Source organism: Drosophila navojoa, chromosome 3 (genome assembly GCF_054131105.1).
Source record: "Drosophila navojoa isolate 15081-1374.11 chromosome 3, UAZ_NAV_1.0, whole genome shotgun sequence".
Taxonomy (NCBI): domain Eukaryota; kingdom Metazoa; phylum Arthropoda; class Insecta; order Diptera; family Drosophilidae; genus Drosophila; species Drosophila navojoa.
The window spans coordinates 16005088-16028133 of record NC_142891.1 but is presented as its reverse complement, the minus strand read 5'-3'; the positions used below and the strand labels follow the sequence as shown (position 1 = coordinate 16028133).

At 35.8% G+C, this 23046-nt stretch overlaps 1 protein-coding gene across 5 annotated transcripts in view; it reads right to left on the bottom strand.

Annotated features, from left to right (window-relative positions):
• sky (GTPase-activating protein skywalker) overlaps positions 1-22731 on the bottom strand; it is a 55341-nt gene extending 32610 nt beyond the window's left edge. For 3 of the 5 annotated variants that reach the window (XM_030386109.2, XM_089258369.1, XM_030386099.2), the window contains exons 1-2: positions 22239-22731; positions 321-828 (exon numbers count right to left, since the gene is read on the bottom strand). In XM_030386109.2, the coding sequence (XP_030241969.1) occupies positions 321-468 (148 nt within the window). In that variant the 5' untranslated portion in view covers positions 469-828; positions 22239-22731. The remainder of the gene's footprint in view (positions 1-320; positions 829-22238) is intronic. The other 2 variants (XM_030386101.2, XM_030386108.2) reach the window with 2 other exon arrangements.
• Between the last annotated feature and the right edge of the window lie 315 nt (positions 22732-23046).

Here is a 23046-nt window from a genome sequence, read left to right as displayed (position 1 = left end):
TTGCACAGGTTTCAGTTCAATTAGAAATATGTTTTGTTGGCACAATATACAATATATAATACAATTTCTAAAGATATTAGAAAGGAAATGATTTAAGAAACTGAGAGCTGAGTAGATAATATTATTATTGGCAAAATTATATTTATTTAATTTAGTTTAAATAAAAATAAAACATATAAAATATAAATATAGTTGAGATGTTCCTCATTCTGCTTAAGTTAAATATCTTACATACATATATAGTTTTTACACTACATTTTACTCACTATATAAAAGTAACTTCTCTCTAAATATTATTAATAATCATTTCATGAACTCACCAGTTTGCTTTGGTAGATTATAGAAATCGAGTGTTTTGATTTCAGATGTTTCCACATGCGGAGCAAATCCCTCATATAGATCACTCTCCTCGACAATGCCGCTCAGCTTATCGGCCTGAGCCGATGTGTCGGCACGATGATAGGGCATTTTCTTAGCCAGCTTTGACTCTTTAGCTGTCTCTGGTTACTTGAGAGCTGTCGTTGCTCGTGTTTTCTTAGCAAATAGTTGTGGCTTTTAGTGTGTGGGTGTGGTAGTAGGATATCCAAGACTTATTTTTGCAGTATTCCTTTTTTTTTTGTGACTAGATCAACAGTTGTTGGTGATTTTATTGTTGTTGTTGGGTTTTTGTGGGGTTATCGTTCTTATTGCGGCTTAGCTATGTGCATTTATGGAGACAGAAATACTCCAATACGATGATGTCGCGCCGAATTCATTATAATGAACGATTTAAAACGAATACTGCAAGAGCATAGTGGAGCAAAACGTAAAAGAGCGACACTTCAGAGTCTGCAAAAGATAAGATAAGAGATTATATGATGTTAGTCAATTAAAAAAGTATTTAATTAAATAATATATATGTATGTATTTATTTTACTTTTCAACAGATTTAGTGAAAAACTCTGGGGCAAGTCAAACTAAAATTCGTTAAGGGCATTTAATTTACTCAGTCGGCGTTTCTCTACTCCTTGGCCAACTTGAAAGCCATGCTGGCTGCTGAGCTAAATGCCAGCATTTATCAGTTTCTTTTATATTTTTTTTGTTTATTATAATTTTAATGTTTGGCATTCCGCGCTACGGCAAATAAACAAATTCTGTGTAATCCAATCAACTGCCATCACTCAGATATATTCTATGCATATATATTTGTGTAGAGTTACATGGTATTATTGTATATATTTATTTATACATATGTAAAGTCCTTGTTACTCAGAGCGGCGCAAAGATGAATATGGAATGACTGGTTCAATGACACGCATGAAAAACAACATGGAACATTTTCAATTCATTTGGGCCAGCAACCACGAAAAATAATTCCAATTGTAGACAAGGCGTCAGGCGCCTCTGGGCCATAAAATACATGAAACGGCATTAAATGCCAACAGCAATAAAAATCTCAACTGGCCAGAAGGAGAGATAGAGAGAGAGAGAGAACTGGGAGTAAACTGTGCGGGATATACAGCAGGGAAGTACTTAAAAGGCTCCCAAATGTCGCCGTCGTCAGCGAGATAAACCGATTCTTGGTAAATTGCCGGTTTTAATTTTGTATCGTATCGTGTCGATATCTAATTAATATTTGCCAAACTGGAAACAGCACAGATATATCTCGATTGCCCACAAAAAATACACAAAATGTATTTAAATTGAAAAAAAAAAATACATACATATATGAAATAATTGTTTATCTGAGCTGGGCCAGCAATATGTTTGCATTGGCTAAAAAAAATCAATTTTAACCTAATTATTGTAGCAAAAAAACAGTTTTTATTTTGTGCTGAAATGAAGTACATTAACTATATATAATTCAACAATTAAGTTTAGGCACGTTTCGTTTAGACTGTAAAATATATGCATTCAAAATACCTGTATATGAATTATATTTAAATAAATATATAATACATAATCTACATTTAAGAGGTAGAAAATTCGAATTATTTTTCATACATGATATATGTATTTATTCATGAATATATTTGCACACTGCCCGCTGCATCTGTAATTTTCACACAGTTAGCACACTAATTTGGCATGAATATCTATTTAAATTGGACTGTATGCATCATTTAACTTGAATTATAATTAATGAAATTTGATAGTAATCAAATTCTATGCAAGTGCCAAACACTCCAAATGTTTCTCACACACGCTGTGTATGCTTATTAGGCAGCAGCACGCTGCATTGGCAGCTCAAGCCAAGCATAAATAACCGAACAAAAATTAAATAATAAAAAAAAAAATACGATATAGTTTAGTTAAAATATTTTTGTTTTCTGTTATTTTCTTTTGTTATCGTAATTCTTTAAATGCTTTCATTTCATCGCCTGCAAATGGCAGTGCATGCTAAATAGCTGAGCGTAGGCAGCCTAGCCCCCCTTCCTTCCCTTCCTCCCCCCGTTTGCCACGCCCACTCGGCCTGCGAGTAGCAACAAAAACGAAATGCGAAAATTGAATTGCAAATTTCAATTGAAATTCTGCGCACGTATCAAAAACGACAAAGCCCACAACAACAACAACAACAACAACAACAACAGCAAATGAAAATACGAGAGATCACCAACAAATACTTCTTTTAGTTTCATTTGACACTTTTAATGATTTCGCCTGTCAGCAACAGCATTTAGTGCAAAGGGGGCGAGGGGCGTGGCAGTGACGAATTGAACTAGACAGACGTGTCTGATAGATCGTTGCGTTCGCGTTTACTTGACACGAGGTGTTGGGCGCACAGAATGTGAGCGAGACAGCTGGCTGTCAATCGAGCACACATTTATCGTAAAACAATCGATAAGGGTAGTGCTGCGGGTGGGGGTGGAGCTGGGCGGTGTGAGAACAATAAACAATTGATATTTATTAAATGTGCAAATGCAAATTATCATGTAAATGGTAGTTGTCCATGTTTGCTATCTGAATATTGATAAAGTAGGCAAATATTCAGAGATGTATTACGAAAATATCACTGAAATATCGATAGTTATCGAAATTGACCAAAAAATCTTTTAAAAACCCAACTTATTAATAACCCCACTATGTTTAGCTAATTAAGCGATAATATTGCCTTACATACTCCAAGATAAGTTAATTATACAGATAAACAAAAACTATTTAAAGAATTTATATATATTTGCTGGAATCACAATTTTTCAGTAATTATTTATTGTGAGCTATTTGGGGCAATTAGAAATTTGCTTATGGCTTGGCCAGCTTATCAAGAGGGTCATAGCCTCAATATCAAACTGATAAAGAAACACACAAAAAAAAAAGGTCCCAAGTGGAGATCGCCATTCATGTTTAATTGCCGTACAGTAAAGCCTCATTGGTTGGTAGTGGACGCATTTTGCGCTTAAGTATATAATTTAATTTGAATCCATGTGCAAATTTCATATATGTATGTCAATATTATGCTAGTTTCGCATTTCAAGGTGCCTCAATGCTCAATTTGAGACTGTGGCAAAACAACAACTACCAATAGGTGAGCGAGAGCAAGAAAGAGAAGGAGAGGGAGAGAGCAAGAACTAATTGAGTATAATATTATTACAGCAAAAAATGTTTACATATCGATTTTGTTTATTTTACTTTGTGAGACATTTGTTGACTCGACGATTGCAATTGGCAAATATCAACGTTATCAACTCGCAAATGTTGCAGCTTATTTAAGCAAATCAAATCAAGTCAAATCAGTGCTCAGGCAGGCTTAGCAACTTTGAACGAATGCCGCAAGTCAATTGAATTCAATTGGACAACACACACACACACAGAAAAAACAACGACCAACAGAAACAACAGAGTAATAAAAAACAAGTAAGAAAACTCTAGTCGAGAGTGCTCGACTAGATACTACCCTGAACCAAAATAATAGAAAAGCACATTTAGTATGGTTCAAATTTCAATTTCGATGTATTTAAAAATATAAATTAAATAGAAAACTCATTTAATTAAATAAATAAAAATTTTGAAACAATTAAAAGAGATAATTCCGACACGCTCCGGGTTTGAGCCCGAGACCTTGTGATCGAGCGCCGCGCCCTCTACCATGACGCCACTCCTCTGTTCTCATTTGCAATGTCAAAGCTGAAATAGATTCACTGATGCAACGCCATCTAGCAGAACTAAACGAAACTAACTGCTGATGTGATTCAAAGAATGTGCTAGAAGATGTTTGAATGTATGTGTGCACACGTATTGGAAAACTGCTGTTGCTGCAGCACGTGCGTTTGTTAATTGGCCAAACATTTTGTTATTTTTTAACGTCGATTGACTAAACCGAATTTAATGAAACTTTCAGCATATGATCTATTGAATATTTGGCATTTAAAAGAAAACATCAAATCAAATCATTCACAATTAGCTATACTAGAATCTGACCTTCACTGGGGATTCTGGTGAATTTGGAGCCGGTATCCAAAATATAACAAAAACCGAAATTGTATAAAATGCATTGGAATATACTTTTAAAATTTGGAGACTATAGCTCTAAAAATGTAGGAGTTATAAATTTATAACCTATTGCTCTTGGGTTGCGCTGCAGTGTTGGCAATATTATGAGAACTTATTTGTTGAATAATTTAATTTCTAGACGTACGATCGTAATGAAACTTACAGAACGTAATCATGATGTTTAAATGTATGTGCATACCGAAGCACAAGTCTCTAGTATTTGATATACGACTTTTACAAAGATGAGGGTGAGGGGGTGGATTTAGGGGTGGGGGGTAAATTTTAACAAAAACCGAAATTGTCTAAAATACATCTTAATATACATTTTAAATTTGGAGACTCTAGCTTGAAAGATGTAAGAGATATAATTATTTAAGTGATCTTCGATAAGGTTTTTTATCGATAAAAAACTATCGGAATGAGTTATCGTTTTTTAGTGAAAAACTCGATATGCGCGCTGTTTTTACGGACATTTTAAAAAAAAGTTGAAGTCTCTAGCTCTTATATCTTCTGAAATCGACGCGTTCAAACATACGGACGGACGGACGGACGGACGGACGGACGGACGGACGGACGGACGGACGGACAGACAGACGGACAGGGCTAAATCGACTCAGCTCGTCGCCCTGATCAATAATATATATACTTTGTGGGGTCTGCCACGCCTCCTTCTGCCTGTTACATACATTTTAACAAAACCATTATACCCTGATTTCCCATTTTCAATGGGTTCAGGGTATAAACAGCCCATTACAAAAAATACAAATGTTTTTACATTATTTGATTAGTCCACCCTCAAGAGCACCGAGAAAAAAGCGTAAAAAAGTACACAGCCAATTAAAACGTTTATGCAAATGCTCTGACATGCTCTGTCATGTCACATCAAAGGTCGCGACAGCTATACGACATCTCCATCAAATACATATTTAGAATAATAGCTCTACTTTTGAATATACATAATTATAATTATAAAAACAAACAAACTTTACATTAAAGGAAAAAAAAGCAAGGGAAAATTACAAATCATTGCTTAAGGAAATAGCGTATACTCTTTAGCAAAAATCCTTTGAATACCTAAAAGTATTTGAATATTTATTTTCAACGTATTTTAGTTTTATTTTTGTCATTCGACATTTAAGACGTCTTAATATATTCATATTTTATATGCTAATTATTTTTATAATATGCTTTCATCAAATAAACGTACTGAGCACGTTTTTCTTTTAACGCTGCCTAGGCTGGATCGTTTTATAAACATACCTACACACATTTACTTTTTTTTTGTAAATTGATTCTGAATTCGTAGATTTAAGTTTCCAATCTATGTGCTCTATCAAAATGCTTACAACAAACACGTTCTGCGTTGGTTTTGCTACTGTGAATATGTTTCCAAAATGCTATCGCCCTCAACGAGACATTTGCAGCGATTAAAACTGGCGGCTGCCGAAGCCAAAATGTCAGCGCCAATTGAGTATTCAAATTTTCAGTGGCAACAACATAAGCAACTCAATTAGATCGTTGTTTATAAGACAGAAAGAGAGAAATAGAGGGAGAGAGAAAGGAATACCAACAAAAATAAGAGCAGCCTCAATTTATGGACAGGTGGTAAGCGTTTGTGCTAATCGAGCGTTCATTTCATGTAATCGGCAGTCAAATGGCGAGCACTTAACCCATATTACATATACAGACAAAGAACTCACACACACACATGCATACGCACAAATGGAAAGAGACATAGGCTGATTGCTATAAGCGTACAACATGCCACCCTCACAAGTGACGTAACGTGCAACGTGCCGCATTCGGAACGGGAAACTTAACTCGTTTCTCTCTCTCTCTTCTTTCCTCTCTCCCTTTCTTTCTCATTCCCTCTCAATTGTTTAGAGAATTTTTATGTCAGTTTAGTAAATTGCGCCAGACAAGCAGAGAACAAGTGCAAAACTTTCCATTGTTTACCCAATGCATTACATATTTATGAATGTTATTAGCCTGATGATGCGTGACAGCGCTGTTTGTCAAAATGTCAAAGTGCAGCACATTGTATATGGCCAGGACACACCTACCTGAAGCTGAAGCTACAGCGAAATCTGAGAGGCGCACGCAACACAAGAACTAAGTACTAATCCTGACCTTTCTAAAAACTATTTTCATAACTTTCTATAACGCAACTAGTAGTCCGAGTTTTACAAAAGCTGTACACAAGAGCTAGAAATATATTTTAGCTTTTTATTAGAAGTGCTTACATCAGGAATAAAGGAATACGATCTTAGGTTTATTATCAGCCATAGCCTAACCTAACCTAATCAATATACAGCAGAAAATAAAATTAATTTAATCCTAAGATATAAAAAAACAATAGTTAATCAATCATAAGGTATCCTAGCTAGCAATTTTTTATTTAATTTATTTGATATTTATCGTTTTACTATTAATTTGAAAAGCATTTAAATATCCCAACTGGTAATCGATGTACATATTTTTCTTATGATGTCGGCATTCAATAGAAGAATATCGATAGGTAAATTGATAACTGCAAATTCAATAATGTCAAAGATAATCTAAACACTTCAAAAACAAAAAAAAATTAAAATGTATCTTTAGAACGACTAACTTAAATTTAGTCTTATCTAAGCTCCTCTTCGATTTTGTTTTATTTTCTTACTGGGTGCAAAAGGTTTTTCCCACACAGCAGTTTTCCAATAGTTTAGCAAAAGTTAGCCAAGTAGGTCACTAAACTGAACTGAACTGAACTGAACTGAACTGAACAGAGAATCGTCGACACTTTATGAGTTTTAGACACACTTGTGCCAAATTTGCATTTGATATGAGATAAGTGTTTGGGGTGCGCCTTGAGGCAAATGGAAAATGAAAAGCGCTTAAGAGCGCCGCGCTTCGGCTGCTTAACTGGGCTAACCAGATGACAGCTGTCACTGTTCGCAGCCCTTGTCCTACGAGAGTGCACTGACTTAATAGACCGCCCATTAGGGCCGCACCACCTCTCCAGCGGCTCTAACATAATAATAAAATTGTGTCAATTCTGCTTTATTTTTGCAAAGAAGAAAAATGTATAGAGCGCGCACAGAATCACAATAAAGGCAATTCTGACGCATAGAAGATAAGATACTCTTGTAAAAATGCATAAGAGGACACATTACGTAAATACACAACCTTCGTAAGAAAATCCGATATACCCTACGTAAGGGTATGCAAAGAAATGAAAATTATGCCATCATGTGCCGCAGTAAGCCCTTAAAGTACGTGAAAACAACAATTTCACAAATGTGGGCCAACGGCAAGCACATTGAGAGTGTCGCTATTGAAGGGATGTTCAGCTGGATGGGAGCTCTCTCTCTCTCTCTCTTAGCTCGGTGTGGGTGGGCTGGCAACAGCTGGAAAGAACACTTTACGTCAGCAGCAGAGAAAATACAAATACAAATACCCAGCAAATAAAGTTGCGTGGAGACACAACCAGGCAGAGACTGGGAGAGAGTGGCAGACTGGCAGAGTGCGAGCAGAGTGGAGAGAGAGCCAGTTGTGTAGAGTTGGGAGAGAGAGATAGAAGGAGAGCCAAAGAGTGCCCGCTAAGACTGGGTAAATCAATGAATGAAACACGCATACACTCACGCACACGCACACAGACGCCAGCCTGTGTGCATGTGCGAGCGAGAGGGCGACAAGTAAGTGAATCAATTTATGCTCCATCGCCTGGCGAGAGGCAAAGGGCAATCAGAGGACACGCACTAGACGGCGCCAAGGAAATCAACTTGTCAACTTCTCAAACAGCTAGCAAGGACAGCCAACCGAAAAATTGTTGTATCAGCCAGGGAGTGATATCAATTAAAAGGAAACCAGGCCACTGGCCAAAATGCGCCAGCGGGCTTGACCTGATTTACAGAAAGCTACCTGTAACCGCAGCAGCCCTCGTCGCACCCGCAACCAGGCAGCGTCTTGGTCAACTTGGCCAAGTTTTGTGGCAGACGCAGCGACGCTGAAAATACCAACACGCAAGGTTTTGCGTTTTTTTATGTTTGCTTGCAATAGTTTTATTTGTGTTTTCTGCTTTTTTCTTTCCGTGGCTTTTCTTTTCATTTTCTTTTTTGGCAACACAAAGGAAAACCTGTATAATGCACTTGCCACAACAACAACAATAAGAGCTGCAACAATAACATTGCGGTTCAATGAACTGCGGCAGAAAACAACAACAGCAGCAACAACAAATATTGCAATTGCAGCAGCAGCAACATTTTTATTTCTCTTACTCGCTCAGCTTTTGTGTGTGTGTTTTTTTTTTTTTCTTTCTGTTTTTTTGTGTATTTCATAATAATTACATACGAGGCAGATAAGCGCACTGCAAGCACTATGCGGCTAGAAAATCACGTGCATTGGCCCAGGCGGGCCTCATCTCGCCTTCCACTTTGCTTTATTTTCTCATTTTCTTTCTTTGTTTCTTTTACACACGTTTTACACTAATGCTGCGCGTTACGAGAAAAACTAACATGGCATGGCGAGCAGAGGCAAAGGCAGTCGCCAGAAATAAAAGAAAACTCGAGAAAGAAAATATATGTATTAGAATGCAATGGGATGACGATCATAGACACCCTGTAACTAGCTCTAGGGCTGCATAGAGCCAATTTTATTTAATAGTAAATTGCAATAAAAAGAAAACAAAACTTATTTTGAATTTATACAGATCATTAATTTTTTTAATAATTTTATTTACACAACAAATAATATACACGATAGATTTAATCTATATTTTTCACATATGGTTTGCGTCCTTAACAAAACTTTACAAATGTCACAAGCAGCTGAATATATAAAAAAAAGTTAAAAATTTCGGAAACTCCTAAAGCAAATTCTCATATACAAGTATAGTAATAACAAATAAATAATAAAACAAAATTGTGTTTGTCATTTGCAGCGTTTATCTAGAGTATACCCGATTTTATTGACTTTTCAGACACTGGGTATATTTCCACACGCTCACACACACAAGCTCATACACACATATAAAATGTTGCATGTGAGAAATGAAGCGGCCAGTTAGCCAAACAAAGGCAGCGACCGATTCAGCATTGAAGCCGCCTCTCGCTTCACTTTTTTTCTTTTTTTTTTTTGGCTCTGGGTGCACACAAATGTTATGTAAGTGCACAATTTCTCGAATTTTTTCTCGTTTTTTTTCCCCTATTTTATCCGATATTTTTTTCATTTGCTTGGCTTGGCAAAAGTTCGACAATATACTAGTAGGGAAAATTGCAGCGCCAGCTAGTTTATAGAACAGAGCGTGCATATACATATATAATATATAGTATCTTGATTCTTACGCATGAATCATCGCCACCGGCAAGCGCAAATATACACCGGATTGCACTCTCTTTGGATTGTAAAATTTGCGGCCAACATGGCGCATGCAGCTAGCAAACAATTATCGTTACGCATACGTCATGTTGACACAGCATTTTTTCGCAAAAATATTTAACGATGCATGCTGAACCTTCAGCTGGTTGAGCGAGAAAAAATAGCCATGTTACATGCAAGAGTTAATAGAGTTGATTAAAATGTGTATACATATTTCTCTCATATTTCTCGAATTTTGTTTGGTTTTTCGCAGAATAGTTGAAGCATATCCACAACAAGTTATATAAAACGTTATACATGAGTGCCTAGGCACATTTGCCATTTATTTAAGCTAGTTACAAAAATTATATGAGCCTCTTTTCATTTGAGTAGTAATACTTAAAATTAGTTTGTCTTGAGTTTTTGCGATAACTTATCAGCATTTTGCTATGCATATACTTGAACAATTCAAGTGTTTGACACCTGAGTTAATAACTAAAAACTTAACCGCTTTTAAATGTTCAGCTAAACTCTGCTGTAAAACAATCATCTCGAGACGTTTAGTGATGTTGTCAAATAGTAAAGGTGCTAAAATTCCTGTCTGTTTAAAAGACTTTAAAATAGCTTATTTGCCAAAAAATTTCGTTTGCAGAAAGGTGTAAAATATGAGAAACTTATTGAATCTATATCAACATAAAATAAACTTATATTACACGATATCTATACATATTCTGAATTTCAATACAACTAATTGAATTTCATATTTATTTCTATTATATATATTGATTAAAATTAAATCGAAAACCTTAATTATTTTCTATATGCTATGATTTTTAAGTTTAAGCTCCAATGTATCATCGTATATAATACATGTATTCATATTGCTCTCAGCAATTGTCTCCATATGTTAATAACACAATTATTAATAGCAAAGCGCCAACGTAATTGGCTATAATTGCATGCTACATGAATTCTCAGCACTTGCTAATCAAATAAAAAAAAAAAAAAGATATATGTTAAGTGCACCATTTGAGGCCATTCGGCTATGGTCAATGAAATGCCGATAGAGACATCTCAGTCGCACTCAAATTGCAGCTAATTACACACACTTACGCCACTTTAATAGACGCCCCATGGGAGAGCCCCATATGTCGCCACGCTAAAGAAAAACTAATGGCCCCAAAAAGCAAAAATGATGGCCAACAACACAAAATATGCCATGAATATGCCAGCCAAATGGCCAGCTAAACAGCCAAACGGCCAGCCAGTCAGCTAACATTTATTGAACGTCATTGTTACAGGCCGTCTAGCCTAGAGACCACGGGTGAGTGCTTAGTACAGTAGAGCAACGATATGATGTAAGGCTTAGTGGGCATGTGAAATGCCAGAAGGGAGTCTCGATGGGCCCAGCGTCAAGGCCAGACAAACAACAGGGCTGCCTGTTGCAAAATGTTTACACTGCGGCATTGCAACACAGAGACACAGAGGCACAGCAAACGCAGACAGAGAGAAATATTTAAACGCCTATAATCGCACATATGTAGAGAGATATATCTAATTTGGTACGTGTGGCGGTGCACAACATATAATTTACACGAAAGTTCTATAAAAACGCACATTTGAAATGCTATTGCAGAACAACGCAAAAAGAGCTACAGATCAAGATATATATGAAATATAGATATGCATATATATATCTACATTATTCTCTGTATTGGGCAATCAAATTTATGGCAAGAGCTAAAAATTAATATGAGAATTGAAATGAAACTAGCGGGAATCCGCGTTATACAGAATTGAGATGATGCAATAATTTGTTTGAAAGGAATAATAATCTGAGCCATAAGCAAGAAAGAAACGTATGAAATAGATTTTTGCGTAAGATAAAAGGCGGATAATCGATTTTAAGTAGTTGAATAAATTGCCTGGAATGAAATTTCCCAACTTGCTTTGTACAGCTGTAAGGATAAAAGCGGATAATCAGCGCCATCAATTATAATAAAGTATCTAAATAATTTTGTTGCCATAGGAGAGTCACATAAACAACTTTATCGATTGCTCGCAGTCACGCGGATAAGAAAAGATTATCTCGCTAACAAAAATAGTCTAACAAGAACCGGTATTCGAAATAAATACAGATTATATATATATCATAAACAATAATTAATTACTTTTATATGGGTTAGCTTGACCAAGGTCTATGTTATTTTATGAACTCAATTGTTATCCGCATAATCTAATTTGCAAAGATAACAAAAAATGCCTGCTATAAATAAAATTACGCAAATAAAGCCACATTCAATTATCAAAAGTAAAACGGATAAAGGCCGGCAGAGAACAAATATCGTTTACAGCTTTACTCAGTTGATTTCATCAAACAGATAGAGTCGATTAACCAGAAGGTGTCAAGTGTCGAACAAAATACAGCTTGCCATAAGTCAATTAACACTAGATTAAATCATACCCATCCGACTGGTCGTATGCTTTTGGATAATATTGATATATGCTGATGCTAAACTATAACAATATCTCACAGCTTTGCAGGTTTTTCCTCAGCTAATCAATAATATATAATGTATACACAACTTAGCCGGAAATAAAGCGTGACAAATCGATGAGAAATAGAATTAACAAGTGTAAAACTCATCCGCACAATTGGCAGACACTCAAGCATATCAAAAGTCAAGTACTTTATATTTATGTTTTGGCATGCGTCATAAAACACAAAACTAAGACGCGCGACAAGGGCATCAAATATTATGCAGAAAATACGGGAATATAGATTGATAAGATAGACCCGCTGTATAGTTCAATGTGAGTAGTCGCAGCACAGAGTACTATATATATATTCCGTGTATTAGCTGGGGCAGTGGGTAAAGTCGACGGCATTGGTTTGTACCCAAAAATACAAAAACAAAATTTATTCACTGATAAGCTCCAAAATGCCCAATTCTAGACACTTGCAAGTCTGGTGTGTTATTCTTTTTTCACACACCCTATCAGGGGGTATTCCAGTTTATAGAAGATTCCTGTTTATAGATAATAGATATTGTATGCATGCCAATTGAGCTAGAAAGTTATAATATGTACAGGAAAATCGCATTTAATATTAAATTTCGAAAAGAACATCGAAAGTATATTTGTCTATTACAAATATTATAAAACTAATTTATGATATATACGTATAAATATTATTATTATGTTTGTTCATATATTTGAATTTTATATTTGTTTTTAAATAATTTAATTTATCTTATTAATTTAATAATTATTAGTGAAGTGAAATACTTCAAGCATTCCACAGCTGTAAGAGTGTTTTCGCTTTAGCTAGCGACAGTTAACTGTTCTATTTAATTTCTTTTTTTGGCCCGCATTGATAAGCCGTATTAAATAACATGTTGTGAGGAGCATTGGGAACGGCTCTGTCACGAGTCGAGTCGCTGTCGCTATCTGCCAGCTGAGCGGGTGACTATTTTTAGTATTTTTAGTAGCCGACACAGTTGCTGACATTGGTTGTAAATCTTGGCAATGGCAGCGCTCAATGTGATGAAGGCGGGTTCACCCGGCCGCCTGTCCGTCAGCTAACTTGCTGTGAAACTGAAAGACGGAGCAGGCAGCGTCATCGGACACACACGATGTTGGAGAGAGCGAGAGAGAATTCAATTCAACTGTGAGCAATGTGACTGGTATTTGGATGACAGCAGCCCATACGTTTATCATCAACTTTTCGCATGCTATAGGATTCAATTGGAATATATATTTTATCTGCATTCGATTGAGTGTGAAATTTCGAGTAGGGAAACCGGTTCGATGTCATCATGATTTTATTTTATTCGTACTTATGCCATATTTATATATTGTTAATCTCTGTATTGCCAAAATGTGTTCAATAAACAACAACAAACTGCGCCAGAGTTGCGATGTACCTTGCATGCGCTTGCAGCTAAAACTAGCTAAAAAGTATATTCAATGTGAGGAAAGTTTTTCTCCATTAGTCATAGGAAGTCATTATGCATTATATTGCAAGTCTCTGATTACAGCAGTTTTTATCTACTTATTAATTGTATTATGCATTTATTAATATAACATAGTCTAGAGAGGTAGTTAAAAATATGTTAAATACGATAATAACAGTTTTATAGATCTCTGAACGAGCTAAGCAAAACAATAAAATGTATCACATTCATATATGTTTTAATCTCTTTTGCCTCGGGATTTCTCAATTTAATTTGTATATCTCTATCCCAGATATAACATATTCATATTCAGTTAAACACTCAATAGCTAACTTCTACCATATCAAATTTATATCACAGTTCACAGTTCAATCGCAACTCATAAGAACAACTTGTCAGCTTACATTGGCCTCTGCATTTCCCGCGCAATGTATTTTTCTCAAGAACTTCATATCATTCTGCTTACAAACAATCTTAGCTTTTTATGCATTATTATTTTTTATTATTTATTTATTATTTTCTAGCGGCTCTAAAACAAAATTGGCAACACTGGCAAAGACGTGACTCAGCTGTTATAAATCGGCCGACAATTGTTCTACACTTGTTGTTTGGCATTCCAGCGAACTTCAATGATATTCGAGAGTCGCAGCTGAGCTCGAGACTTGCCGCAAACTGAGACTCGCTGCCACATCACGTGCCTTCAAGTATACGTTCGTTCGAGTTTATCGCCCGGTTTGTCAGCGAGTCGCCTTCTTTACCTTCTTTTTTTTTCCTATTTTGTAAACAATAGATTGGTTGTTTCTAAACATTTCTGCTTGTCGCATACTGTTTGAGGTTAAGTTCAACCCAAAAATAAATATGAATTCACTTATTAAACAGCTAAATAAATTTAGAGCGGTCTTTATAGTTATAGCTAGACAATACCCAAGTACTATTTGGTAACCGACTCTATATTGTGCGATCACGTTCTTTTATATGCGTAGGCTAAAGCTGCTAATTTCAGAAGCATGCAAACGCCAACTCAAAGATCATTGCTCGAAAGGCCCCGTAAAGAGCGGAAGCAAAAGCAAAGACTATACAATATAGCAATAATATATATTTATTGGATAATAATTGCATTCTCTCTCTACTTACAGCATATCCAGTATCCATAAAACCTGTGATAAGATATAACAGCAAAGCAATATAAACCCGGATTGCACAAGCCTAGCTCGAACTTGTTTTGCATGTTTGCACTCTTCCTTATCAGCTGATATCTGATTCATTACTAACTACCTTTATCCGGCTTACTATTAGTTGTATCCTCCTGATACATGATTTATAACCCACATATTGTAACCCTCAATTTACATTTATTAAGCTGTTGCCATGCCACGTTGCAATTGACTTAAATGATGGCGACATCAAATGTCATGACCTGTTCTTAGTTATCCGCCGGTTATCCATGTGCTTTAATGCGCTCGGATAAGCATTTTTATTGTTGACGACAAGTGGGCGTAGCGGTCAGCAGCTTTAAAGCGCATTGTAGCCCATGGGCCAAAGCCCATTATCCATTATCCGTTGCGACATTTTCCGCAATAAGACGATATCACCGAGACACATTCGCCCATTTGCCGTTGTCACTCTTCATTGAGATAAGTTCAATTCACATTGCACAGAAGAGCTGCTCGATTCAGTGCCACAAAAACATCCGGCCCAACAAAAGCACAGCCGTAACCATTGCCTGGGGGCCTCCATAGGTTTCTCTCTCTCCCACTCTGTCTGTTTTCATCTCTCTCTTACTGTCTGCTTCTCGCTGTTTGCCGAGGCAAACGGCTTTACAACTCTCGAGTCGTTCGACAAAGGCGCGCAGTTTACTTGTTTTTGCCCATTGTATTTTGCATACAGGCATTTATTATATTATACATTATTTGAATAAACTAAATTACGTACAAAGAGAGGAGCCTCCACCACAACGCTCTACCTCGCTGTGCTCTCCGTCAACTGCGTACGCCAAAAGCTGAATTGAGTTCCGTATCGAAGCACAGCCAAAGCTGAGAACGCAAACCAAAGAATGGAATGCGAACAATCTTCGGCTTTGCTTTGTTTTCACATGCATATTTTATGCCCAGCTGCCTTACCCCTAGCTGAACCCCCGCCCCCTTAGCTCTTGCTCTGTGGCTGCCTGCTTATTATCTTTGCAAATTTGACGCGTTTTCAATATGCTCCATTGGGAGCGCTGTTTGCTCTACCGCGCGTAATTCAATTTGTACTCGACCTCCACGCTGGCTCTCAGGCCTTCTGCTCCTCCAATTACTCTTCGATTCCCTTTTGCTGCGCTCTGCGTGGGCGTCTTCTTTTCATCTTTCGCACGCCTCTTCGAGATTTTAAATTTGTTTGTCGTTTCGCTTTCGGATAACAACATGCAGACACTATAAATGTCACGTCCACAGCGTCTATTCATCTGTGCGGCCTCTGGTCACTCACTCACACACGCCTCCCCCGACGCCCGCTGTTCGCCATTAAGCCAGAGCACACTAATTAATTAGCTCTGGTTTCTTTAATTAGCGCAAGCCAAATGAAAATAATTGACAGCAGTTCAGCTACAATATTTTGTGTGGAATTTTTAGAATTTGAGCTGCACGTGCAAATATTTTAAGCCATGTAAAGTGGACCCGAATGGGGAAGGCGAAGAGAGAAAAGAAGTAGAGTGTGAAGCAGACGAATAGCAAAGCAGAAGACAGAGATTCAGGTAGTTATATAAGCAAAGAAATAAATCTTTTTATAACAACGAAAAAAAGAACCAAAACACAATGAAAAAAATAAGAAAACGTGATTTGAACGCTTGAATGATTATCAAGCTCACGAATTAGTTTAAACAAAAGCCATTTTGAACCTTTTGCAGAGATTTACTTTTATCCGGCAATATTGTCAGGGAGTTTTGGACAGAATAATTTATGTCTACGAGAAGTTCTAGATAGTATAACAAAAAATACTAAGCATTTATTTTCTAGCTATTTGTTGTAAGTCATGGATAAAAGTGCAATATGCTTGAGAATAAAATAGTGTAAAAATGAAATGAAATATTAAATATAATGAATAAACTCCACAAGTCTTTGTGTAAGGTCGGATGACATAATATTGGTGGATAATATATGACAGAATAAAACTTGTATATATGACTTATTCACGCCGAAACTAACAACTATGGGCACAGTTATTGAACCAACCCGGTTCAATATTGTGCTGGTTACACAAATTGGTCTAATCATAATATGCGCCATAAATTAACAACTTATCCGCGAGCATTGTATACACCTCCCGATAACCTTTACAGCCTGTAGTTATACGCCAAAATCAAGGTTATTGAATCAAGGGAAATGTAAAAATATTTACAACAAATGTACGTATGTCGCACAGTTATTAACTTTTATTCATTAACTGAGCAGACAAAATATGATATGAGCGCCTATAAATATAAACATTTATGTAGATACACATATAAATACACTTATAAATATATATGTAATGTATATATATAGTATATCTCGCACTCATATAAAGCTTATTTTTTGCAGCTGCCGTCGCATCGTCGGAGACCCCTCAATGAAATTACTTGCACAAATTAATGCCGCACAATTACCCACATCAGAGCCGGGCAGAGCCAGACAATTGATTGTATGATATCTCTGGCACATATGTCGGCATGCTATATGCATACATACACACATACATTTATATATCGCACTCTATGGATCTATATATATGTATATATACGTATGTGCACATATTTTTATTTTTGTGTGCTGTTATATTTACTTTCGCATTTCTTATTGCTGGATATTGTGGGCGTTATGGTCATTATTTGTTGTTGTTCTGTCGCGTGGTTATTAACACATTCGAGTCGCACGCACACATACTCACACACATACTCTCGAGTTGCACTTGATTTAATAAATTTGATTAGGATTTATGAGCGTGTGGGTTTTTAATTTTACATCCAAAGCCTGCATACATATATTCACGAATTTCATAAAGTTTATAGCTCGACTTTAAGGCCAAGTAATTCGATCATGTGATCGATGAGACGAAAGCAATAATAAAAATACGAAATGGTTATATCATTGTGGATAAATGGCAAATCGCTGCATATCAATTGAAATATGAAGCTCAAATAACATTCAAGTCATTTATCCAGTCCAGTAGGGTTACGGATAATTACGGATAGCGCTCGGAATGTAGATGAATGTAAATATGTAATAGATGAATGGAATGCAAAAAAGCTTAATATTTAAATGCCTCGCTGGAATATTTCTTCATCATTAATCGGTTTTAGTTGTTAACTTACTTAGATAAGGTGTGGTAAGTCTCCATGTGGAATTCTAAATGCCAAAAATTAAATTACTTAAGCAAATAACCATATCACGAATGGTATGCAAAATTCTATTTTTAACCAGCTGAGTAATCGAGTATAAATAAAGCTTGCACAAAGCTACAGAAAGGTTGTTCGTTAGCCGATAAATGCGAATGACCCACTTGAAATAATCGAATAAAATATGGCATATATTTATTTAGATTAGACTCAGATCATTAATTACTTGAAAGTGCAATAGCTTAACATAATAATTAATTCATCTAGACCCAATCAATTGAGACTATTAAAAGTTTCAACTAAATCCGCTGCCATATTGATAATGGATAACATTTACACCATTTAGTTCCCAAGTGGATAAACGCATATTCAACTGTTCGCCATTTTGTAACTGATATCATCAAACGCGTGGGGTAGTCAATTGAACAAATAAGCTGGGCAATATAGTTGAACGGTCAGCGAGAGAATATTAATACTTAAAACGTTTTAATACACATAATTAAATTCAATAAATGTGGGAAAAAATCAACTCAAATCCGCACATTTAATTAAAAAAGATTAGAGCGGATAATAGCATGAATGAAATGCAATCTAGAACCGAATACGATAACGTTCACGAAAATATTTAATAAATAATGTTGGCAAAACGAATATAATCTACGCACACAGATTCGAAATCACATTGCACAACGCCAAATGAATTATTATCCAGTTTATGGGCAGGTGTAAACGGCAACGACTTTCATGTTCAGCGCCGGGTAACTACCCCGAAAACAAACCGGAAAGAACATATGGCAAAGGCGTGACGAAGATTCAATACTCTTTTAGACAAAAAGTTAGTATTAGTAATACTTATTAATACTTAAAAGATGATTTAAGATTATAATCTAAATATTTCTATCCAAATATCTAATGAAACTAAGAGTAAGGAAAAGTTCAATTTCGATAATATTTATAAATCATCAACACTTATGTTAGGGTATGTATATAAAATACAAACTTGTTTCCCAATATATTTAATACAATATTATTATTTAGTTACCTAAATGTTCTCAACATCGAATTATACATTTATACGTTTACATAGTTTTTTTTTAACTATCAATCCAATCACTCTAGTTCCAATGCAATGTAAGAGTATAACAATAAAACTGATACCAAAATTCACTAAGCCAACGAACTTAATTTATGGACAATACATGATGGGCATAGGAGGAGTATCTAAATTTATACCAATATACATGTGTGTGTGTGTGTGTATTTCTATCGAATTTGTAGCTTGTGGATTGCAGGATAAGCACAACCAGCAAACGCCGTGACAGGTCAAACGGGGCTGTCACCTATAAATAAAACGCACAGCTCAGCAATTTTAGACAGACCTAAAGCAAACTCAAATAAAGCCTATCGATTTTGTGAAAGAAAAACCATTTACCTGTCAGCCACACGCACATACACACACATGCACGAACACACGCACTGAGTACCTTAGTGGGGTAAGTTTTTTCCATTGGGTTAGTCGGTCGCGTTGCCACAGACCAATCAACAAATAGATAAAACCAACAAACAACAACAGCAACTAAAGTTGAACGAACTGGTTGAGAGACTAGTCCATAAAGTAATAATAGTATATAAAAATAAACTCGAATCTCAATTGGAGAATCAGAAGTCAACTGAGCTAGCAGCTTCGTCTCGTCTGCGTGATTTTAAGCTGAATTCCCCATCATCTGTTTGCGATGATTCAGAGCATAAATCAAATCGATCGACGTCGTCGCCTGGTCACGTACTACAACAAATCGTCAGCGATAGGCGATTCGAGTCCGAGCTACTCTGTCGACTTATTCAAATCGATTGATTCGATTTATGTTGGCCCCACTAGTCACACACAAGCCTTCCCTACAAACACACATTGGAAAATACCCTGGACAAGAAGAGGGTAACTGGGTTTTTTATACTATGAGATCAACAATAAATTTCTCCATCTCCCTATCCTCCCTTTCGTTTTTGTTTTTATGAACTTCAATTTTATAATTAAAATTATAATATAATAATATTAACATAATTAAATTTTACATTTCCTTATAAAATTTAAGAAAATGTATTTTTGAATTTTATAATTAAAGCTCAACCTTTGGATTATACTTCCATTTATATGCTCTATATATAACTACTATAATATTTTATATGCTTACATAAGATTAGTTTTTAGATCGTTTAGAAAAGCCTGTTAATTGTCTGATAGCGCTTTTAGGTGTCAGAAATGTGTTTAGTGATGTTTAAACAACTCACGTTAATCTATCTCTCTATCTCTCTGGCTGTCTCCACTATATATCGTGTATATTATATCTGTACTAGTTGTGCATCTTAATAGATGGATAATAATTTCTATCCATTTCCATTGCTCCATACACAATGACACAGAGTATTTGCTCGCCTCTCACCCTCTCGGACGCTCTTTTAACTTGGTCTTAACTGTTTCTCATGCGCTTGAACGGCATCCGAACGGATCGGTAATTGCTATATTTTTTCACTTGATTGCTTACAGTCTCATGTGTGTAAAAAAATTTGAAAAGTCGTTTTGCGGCTCACGTGAGTGACTGACTGACTGACTGAATAGACCACCGCCCCGTGGCTAAAGACATGAACCCGGTTTTTGAGTCAACTGTTTTTTTTTTTTTTTTTGTCGTGCCTCTTTGCTGGCAATTGAGCGAACGATTCGATGGTCATTTGTGACAGCTACGCAAAGCCATAATTTGTCTATTTGCCAGTTAGATAAACATTTTGTGAGAATGTGCGAAATACATATATACATACATACAGGTAAATATCTCTAAACATCCATCTCTGTTCTCTATAGACTCGCCTAGATGCCTAATAGGGTCGTCGCCGCTGATAAGATAGCCAAATTTTAACTGCCTGTCTTCTAAACTGATTTTCTTGCATAACTTTTATTTTGATTTAACTGTTTTATTTTTCTTTTCTTCAACCGAAGTTCTAGCCAAAGTCAAAAGCCCGTCGTAAACGGAGTAATTATTCAAGCTTCACGCAAAACATGTGAATATAAAAAGTTTGTAGAACCTTTTTTGTTAATAAATGTTTTTACGACTTCGACTGAAATTCTCGACTTGTGGGTGGAGCTCAAAATATGACTATGATTTCCTTCAAATTAATATTTCGTGAATCGAACGATAGCAAAATGATAAACTGTTTACAAACTGTTTATAGTGAGTCATTCCAAGCCAAAGCATGCATCATAATCTATTTCAGTTAGTTTCTACAATAAAGTAACGCCTGTGGCTGTGGACTTACGGGGAACTTTTCAAGCCCATAAAATATAAATTACCTTTGTCAGATTTATTATTTTATTGGTTATTATTTAGGATTTATTTTGTACTTTAATCAGTTTCTATTATTAGAAAAAAATTTTACAAACTCAAATTTGCACAAAAAAATTCAAATATTATTAATTAAAAGGAATGTAAATGAAAATCAGTTATAAAGACATATTTATTTAACACAATAATAAATAAACTATTTTTAATTCTTTGAACAAAAATAAATGTATAAGAAAAGAAAAACATGTTGAATATGTTTTATCATTCAATCCTTATCGAATTCTTTCACAATTTAAGGCTGGACGATCCTATCGAGCAAACCACTAAATTATGTAACAGATTCTTAAATTCTTGATATTTTGTTTATGCTGTTTAAAGCTCATTCTTGTTCTAACTATATAATCATAAACAAGCTCACTTCATAGATCCCTCCATAAAAAAAAAGACAGCTCATAAATTGTGCAAGGTTGAAATTGTTGTCTCTATCTAATCAGACACATTTCGACACAAAAAAAAAAAAAAAAAAAAAAAAAAAAAAAAAAACTGCGGGACCTCCATGAAGGTGAAAATGTAAGTAACAAAAACAAAAAAAGAACCAAAAGATAAATATTTAAATTTATGGTTAGACTCTGCGCGACTGACTCACAATTTGGGGAATGGAGATTACAAATTTACACCAGAAAAAAAAATACATGTAGAAGCCTTCGCAATTCAACACATAGAAAAGGCCAGCAAGTTAATTTGACAGTTGTCCCTCGTGAGTGCAAGCGAGATAGTAGACGATGCACTTACCTGACGTTAGCTGTGTTGAGTTGTTCTTGTTTTTGCTGCTTTTGCTTATTTCCGTCTTCTTTGCTTCTTTTTTTCTGTCTGCTGCTGCAGTTGTCGATATTTGTTTTCGTTATGTTTTGGGTTCTTATGCTGGCCTCTCCTCTCTCTTTTGCTCACACACTGTTTTTTTTTCGGATTCCTTTTTTGCTGCTGCTTGCACACACGCGTTTTTGTTTTGCTTGGCTCGTTCGTTTGTATTTTCACTTTCACAGGTAATATTCTATGTGAGGGAAAAAGGTTAGAGAGTGACAATTTTATTAGCTGGCAGCAAAAAAAAACTTTGCTTTCGTTATTTATTTAATTTTTTATATTTCAATTTGTATTTCTCTCTCGTTGCTTTACAAAAATCACATTGGTGCCTTTTTTCACACTAGCCGAGTAAATTTATCGCAAATGCGGCGACTACCTTGCGCTGCGAGCGTTAAAAATCAACTGAATTGACGTTATGGCTAGCCCGCCACTGAGGCGTGAGCGCGCTTTTGATACCGTTACGGGCGACAGCAAGAGAGAAAAGTCACGAGCGCCAAAAATGCGCTAGTATGCGTGACTAAGTATGTTGTGTGGCGACAACCCTCTCTCTCACTCTCCCAAACTCTCACGCTGAACTCATGTCTGGGTGCCTCTGCATCTGTTGTGTGTGTGTGGGTGATTTTATTTCGCTTAAATACGTATACATATACGTTTTTTTATACCGGCTGATTAGTTGATATATTGCTCATTTGGGCAACAACAACATATATACATGCATTTAGATTAGAACAGAACTCTC